Below are 6,978 nucleotides of genomic sequence, written 5' to 3'. Positions count from 1 at the left end.
TCACGCGTGACTACTTAATCATAGAATGGCCTAGGTTGGCAGGTACCTTAGAGATCATCTAATCCAACCTCCTCGCCTCCTCTCAACTAGACCAGGTTACTCAAGGCCTCATCCAACCTGGCCTTGAACACCTCAAGGGAGGGGGCATCCACAACTTCTCTGGACAATTCATTCCAGAGTCTTACCATCCTTGTACTGAAGAATTTTTTCCTAAGATCCAATCTAAATCTGTTTTCCTTTAACTTAAATCCATTTCCCCTTGTCCTATTGGTGGACACTTTTTACAAAAGTCCCTCCCCAGTCTTCCTGTAGGTTCTTTTCAGGTCCCCCTGGAGTCTTCTCTTTTCAAGGCTAAACAATCCCACTTCCCTCAGCCTATCATTATAGCAGAGGTGCTCCAGGCCCTGGATCATCTTTGTGGTTCTCCTCTGAACTCGTTCCAACAAATTTATGCCTTTTATGGTGGGGACACCAGAACTGAATGCAGTATTCGAAGTGGAGTCTCACAAGAACAGAGTAAAAGGGGAGAATCACCTCTCTTGATCTCTTGGTCTCCTGGCCACACTCCTCTTGATACATCCCAGGACACGGTTGGCCTTCTGGACTGCATGAGTGCACTGCCGGCTCATGTTGAGCTTCTCACCTGTCAACACCTCCCAAGTCCTCTTCAGGGCTACTCTTAACCCACTCTGTGCCCAGTTTGTATTTGTGCCTGGAATTGGCCTGACCCAGGTGCAGGACCTTGCATTTTGACTTGTTGAAGCTCATGCAGTTTGCACTGGCCCATTTCTCAAGCCTGTCAAGGTCCCTCTGGATGGCATCTCTTCCCTCAAGTGAGTCCACCACACCACACAGCTTGGTGTCGTCGGCAAACTTACTGAGGGTGCATTCACAAAGATGCATCACTGACAAAGATGTTGAACAGCACTGGACCTAGAACAGACCCCTGAGGAACAACACTTGTCATTGGTTTCCATGTGGACCTTGAGCCGTTGACCACAGCTCTTTGAGTAAAACCTTCTAGCCAGTTCTTTATCCACCAAGTGGTCCATCCATCCAGCCCATGTCTCTCCATCTTAGAGACAAGGATGTCATGTGGGACAGTGTCAAATGCCTTGCAGAATTCCAGGTAAATGACATCAGTTGCTTTCCCCATGTGAACCAGCGCTGTAGCTTTGTCATAGAAGGCCACCAAATTAGTCAGGCATGATTTGCCTTTAGTGAAGCCATTTTGGCTGTCACTAGTCACCTCATTATTTTTCATGTGCCTTAGTACAGCTATTGGGAGGATCTGTTCCGGACATGAGGCTATAGTTCCCTGGGTTTTCTTTGCTTCCTTTTTTTTTAAAGATGTTTTCCCTTTTCCAGTCTGTGGGAACCTCACCAGACTGCCATGACTTGTCAGATATGATGGCTAGTGGCCTAGCAACTTCGGCTGCCCGTTCTTTCAGAACCCCTGGTTGTATCTCATCAAGTCCCATGGACTTGTGCACTTGTGATCCTGGGCAGTTAGCTTTGTAATACCCAAAGCTGTTGACTGAATTAAGAAGGTAGCAATGCAAAGACGCAGTCCTGGGATTCTTTCTTCACCTATTTGATATGTGGGGTCTTCAGAAAAACCAGGTGTAATGTGTTCATACTTGCTGCTGCGGGAGACATATATACACCCATCTATCCGTCCACGTAGATAAATGTGGCATATATATGTTTACATGTATAGCATATATATATGTGGTACACAGATGTAGCAAAATTTGTAGAAATTAAAATAGCTCTGTTAGCCATTTTATAAAAGGGCTGACCAAATCTCGTCATACCTTATGCCTTCCTGCATGCAGAGCTTCATGCCTCTGTTTACAATATGCCTCTATCTTATATAAATCGCTGTTGTATGTACATTACTAATGTGTAGATGCATTGCTGTTTTTTATTTCAGTTATTTATTTTGAGTTTGAATCCACAAAGCCAGTCATATATTATTCAGCCAATACTGTAGACTTAGGGAGATAACAGGCCTTCAAAACAATTTTTCTTAGCTAAAAAGTCCCTATTTCATTACCAGTATCTGAGGATTTTCGTAATAATATTGCCTTTTATGACTCACAAGGCACTAGGGTATAACTATAGTTGAGATACAGTGTTTCTGTAGTATGAGGGGAGACCTCATCGCTCTCTACAACTATCTGAAGGGAGGTTATAGAGAGGCAAGGGCTGGTCTGTTCTCCCTAGTGGAGAGGGATAAGACAAGGAGAAATGGATTTAAATTGTGCCAGGGGAGGTTCAGGTTCGATATTAGGAAAAATTTCTATACTGAGAGGGCTGTCAGCCATTGGAACAGGCTGCCCAGGGAGGTGGTTGAGTCACCGTCCCTGGAGGTGTTTAAGAGACGGGTGGATGTTGCGTTGGAGGGAATCGTTTAGTAGGTTGACAGGGCTGGGACAAAGGCTGAACCCAATGATATTCTAGGTCTCTTCCAGCTGATACAATTCTGTGATCCTTTATAGGAGTCTTATTTTAGCAAGATATTTCAGGAGGATGGAATGATTATGCCTGCCGAAATGCTGCTGAGGAGATTTAATGTCAGTGGACCCAAGGACCCTGGCTTGTCTGAGGTTTATGCAAGAGTATGGTTTAGTGGCTTTCTGAAGTGTGAGATGGCTTTATCTGCATGTCTGTCAGTTATAAGCAGGTGGTATATTCTGTCTTACAAATGCCTTTCTTTTACAGGTTCACTTAAATTCTTATTTTTGCAATACAGAAATATTGTCAAAAAAAGACATTTATGAGCTGTAGCTAGCATTCTTCACCTATTTGAGTGTCAGCAGCGATGACTTAAAACATAGTATTTATGTTTTGGCTTTTGTGTGCAGACAATTCTTATACTCTATTTCAACAGGTACCGTCGTAGTTTGGACTCTGATGTCACAGCTGCCTTGGTGGCCTATCATGTATGGCCTGCTCTGATGGAAAATGACATTGTAATTGTGAAGGGAGAGGCAGTCACAAAAAGAGGAGCTCTGGTATGTACTTTTGTTAAGGAACATGTTAAAGGAAGTAATTGGATGAAAACACTAGTTTAAAATTTAAAAGATAAACTCTTGATTGTTCCCAATATGGCGGGAATTGTGTGTATCAAATACCAGTTAGGTTTTAGTGCCTCATCCTGTTCTTAGAAAGAACAGTTCCACTTGCCTTATTGTATTCATTATGCAGATGCATAATTGTTGGAAGAGCCTGTTCTAAGGAGCAAGTTTGCTGTGTTTACTGTCTGTCCTCCAGCCTTGCCTCCAGCAGCTGAGTCTGTCTTTATTACGTACCCTCTCTCACAAGAGGTTTGTCAAACACTTCTCTTGCAGCGGCCTTATCGAAGCAGAAGCAGAAACCGCAGCCGTAGTGCCAGTCCTCTTCGCTCTTGTCACATAAGCTCCAGCTGAATGCTTGTAGTATAAACAACATGAAGTATTTTAAACTCCCAAGGCAACCTTTTATTAAGGATGATGTGCCAGATGTACATTTTAACAGTGGGAATAAATGCCTTTCTTTCTTGGGTCTGGAATGAGGTGAAGCTGAGCTGACAGATAGTTATCGCCTGGTATAATTATCAGTGGAGAAACTGTGTAAGAGATAGATCATAGTTAAAGTCTGAGAAGAATCAACTGTGGACCTCAGAATGCTTTTCCTCTACTCCCCTTTGCTTCAGTACCCTTCTGAATAACTAATTGCATCATCTGGAAGTGTTTTAGTCATCTTGCAGTACATACACAGCACATGGTCCCTGCCTCCTGGAATTAGAAATCTAAATTTACCTTCTGATGCCTCAAAGGAGAAGAAAATCATTGTTAGGGTGGGCAGGAGGGGAAGAACTGAAGGGAGAGTCAGGTATGTGAAACCTTAGTGGAGTTCTGCCTATAGCATAGCTACACAATATTTTTAATTATTTCTGTTAAAATAATATATATTTTTCTAATTGTTGGCACATCTTTTTGATGGTGACAAAGGTGAGCTTAGCTTAAAACGTGTAGGTCAAAAATGTGAGATGCTTTGGGTAAGGGTCACTTTTTTGTGTGTGAAGAAAAAAGGTAGAAAGTTGTTAAATTTGATTTTGTATCAGTGGAGCTGAACTGATAGATGCATGCAAATTTTCTGAATGTTGGTGGGTCCCCAGGTGCCTCCTTGGGCACAGTTCTCTAACACACCTGAATTTCCTTTTTTGCTTGTCTTGCAGTTGTCTCGAAGCCGCAGCCCTTCACCACTGAGGAGCAGAAGCCCACGTAAGTGGGCATATTAGTTCATAATGACTCATGATTTTCACAATAAGTCCTTGAATGATTGAGTAAAGAGACAAAATAACAGGCTGAAGGTCTTTGACTCTAAAGTACTTGTACAAGTCTTATTTTAAGATGGGTAGCCCCTTTCTTTTCTGCATGTGGGAAAAGGCTGAAATTTCTGACTTGTTTTTCAAGGAGAGCTTGTTTTTCACTCTACTCAGGCCACTGTCATGAGTTCTCTCTGCTGGTTGCCTTTTTTGTGACCAGTTTTATAATAAGGAAAACTTGTTCTCTTTCCAATGCAAGAGCCAGTTAGCTGCATGGCTGCTGGCACCATCCCTTTCAAAATCCAAAGAGAGAGTTGAGTGGTGATGGTAAAATGAGATTTCAAACATTATGAATGTGTGCCCATCGTGAAGTCAAATCGATGTAGAGATTTAGGGGAAAAAAAAAATGGTTGTACTGAAATGTGTCATCTTCTTCAACAGGACGTTAACTGAACATGTTCCTGTGATTCAGTACATCTGGATCCAACAACTTCACTGGTGCCTTTCTTCTTCAAGAATACCTCAAATCTTGAAATAACGTGAATGGCAACTGTCGCGCCAAATGGCATTTGTGTTCAGTGTGGTCTTTACAACTATAGAAGGCTTATTTATAATTTTAGAAACTAATTTAACCCTTCTGATAATTTTATTTTAAAAAAATGTGCATGCAATAGAGGATTGTACTCATTTGGCAAAATTTGCAGAGAACTGAGGAACCCATGAAGTGATCCTGCAAGTGGAGGTAGAATTATTGCATTTAGAGTGTTTTCCAAAGACACCAAACGATACAGTTTATTTTGATATGATATCTAATATAACTTAAATGATGAATGTTACAGAATGTTGAGGTTAGCTGTTACTGGAAAACAGTTTCATTAGTTGGTGCTTATTTACAATCATAGAAAATAACAATAGACTTAGGATGTGCCAGTCTCACACAGCATCCTTTTAAGTGCATCCTTGCAGTAAACTGAATTTTCTAACTACAATGCAAAAGTTGCACCGAATAGTGATAAACTACCAATACTCCAAGAATGCCTAGGACTGTATTGACACTTACAAAAGCACAGCTGTGTGCTTTAGCAAGGCGGTAATAATCCTTGTTAAATTCATTGCTACTTAGGAATGAGTATGACAGAATCGTAGAACAGAATCATAGAATCATTTTGGCTTGAGAAGACCTTTAAGATCATCAAGCTCAACCATTATGTAACTCTGCTAGCCCCACTTCTAAACCATGTCCCTGAGTACCATGTTTAGGTGGCTTTTAAACACATCCAAGGGTGCTGATTCAGCCACTTCCCTGGGCAGCCTGTTCCAGTCTTTGATAACGCTTTCAGTGTAGAAGTTTTTCTTAATGTCTAACCCAAAACCTCCTCTGGTATTACTTGACACTGTTTCCTCTTGCCCTATCATTTGTAACCTGGGAGAAGACACTGACACCCACTACGCTACAACCTCCTTTCAGGTAGCTGTAGAGGTTTCCCTCTCAGAATCCTTTTCTTAAAACTAAAAAACTGCAGTTCTCTCAGCTGCTAAGATGTGCTCTACACTCTTCACCGGCTTCATTGCCCTTTTCTGGACCTGCTCCAGTGCCTCAATGTCTTATACTGCAGCATCTGAAACAGAACACAGTATTCAAGCTGTGACCTCGCCAGTGCTGAGTACGGTGAGACCATCACTTCCTGGGTCCTGCTGGCCATGGTTTTTTTTCATACAGATCTGGATGCTGTTGATCTTGGCTGCTTGGGCACACTGCTGGCTCATGTTCAGCTGGCTGTTGACTGGCAACCTCATGTCTTTTTCCACAGGGCAGCTCTCCAGCCACTTTTCCCAAAGGCTGTAGCACTACCTGAGATTGCCATGACCAAAGTGCAGGACTTGGCAATTGGTCTTGTTGAAGCTCATACAGTGGGCCTCAGCTCGTTGATCCCGCCTATCCAGGTCCTTCTGCAGAGTATTCCTGCCCTCAAGCAGATCAGCACTCCCACCTAAGGCAGTGTCATCCCCAAACTTACTGAGAGTGTTCTCGATTTCCTCATCAAGATCATTGATAAAGATATTAAACAGGCCTGGCCCCAACACTGAGCCCTGGGGAACACCACTTGTAGCTGTCTGCCGACTGGGTTTAACTCCATTCACCATAACCGTCTGGGCCTGGTTATCCAGCCAGTGTTTGATCCAGCAGGATATATGCCTATTCAAGCCTTGGGCAGCCAGGTTTTTTTCCTGAAAATGCTGTGGGGAACAGTATTGGAGGCTTTACTAAAGTCTACGTAAACAACATCCGGAGCCTTTCCCTTGTCCACCAGGCAGGTGACCCTGTCAGAGGTCAGGTTTGTTAAGCAGGACCTGCCCTTTGTGAACCAATGCTGACTGGACCCGATTACCTTGTTGTCCTGTAAATGGTGTGCAATGTCAGACAAGATGATTTGTTCCATGACCTTCCCTGCCACTGAGGTCAGACTGACAGGTCTGTAGTTCTCTGGAGCCCTTCTGGTAGATGGGTGTCACATTTGCTTATCTCCAGTCCATTTAGGCCTCCAACTGTTACATCTCCTACCAGTCCTTCTCACTTAACAAGCAGCAAGTCCAGGAGGGCACCTTCTCTAGTTGGCTTCCTCACCACTGTGTCAGCAAATATGCCATAAAAACATGTATTT

General features: G+C 42.9%; 1 protein-coding gene across 1 annotated transcript in view; it reads left to right on the top strand.

Annotated features, from left to right (window-relative positions):
• Window positions 1-6,310, top strand: part of SPATA18 (spermatogenesis associated 18) — a gene marked incomplete at its 5' end in the record, with an annotated part of 16,961 nt that extends 10,651 nt beyond the window's left edge. The window contains 4 exons of the mRNA XM_009864452.1: window positions 2,897-3,020; window positions 3,357-3,414; window positions 4,226-4,271; window positions 6,127-6,310. Coding sequence (XP_009862754.1) covers window positions 2,897-3,020; window positions 3,357-3,414; window positions 4,226-4,271; window positions 6,127-6,310 — 412 coding nt within the window. The remainder of the gene's footprint in view (window positions 1-2,896; window positions 3,021-3,356; window positions 3,415-4,225; window positions 4,272-6,126) is intronic.
• Between the last annotated feature and the right edge of the window lie 668 nt (window positions 6,311-6,978).

This window comes from Apaloderma vittatum, unplaced genomic scaffold, assembly GCF_000703405.1.
Source record: "Apaloderma vittatum isolate BGI_N311 unplaced genomic scaffold, ASM70340v1 scaffold7782, whole genome shotgun sequence".
Classification (NCBI taxonomy): domain Eukaryota; kingdom Metazoa; phylum Chordata; class Aves; order Trogoniformes; family Trogonidae; genus Apaloderma; species Apaloderma vittatum.
This window is presented reverse-complemented; position numbering and strand designations above follow the sequence as displayed.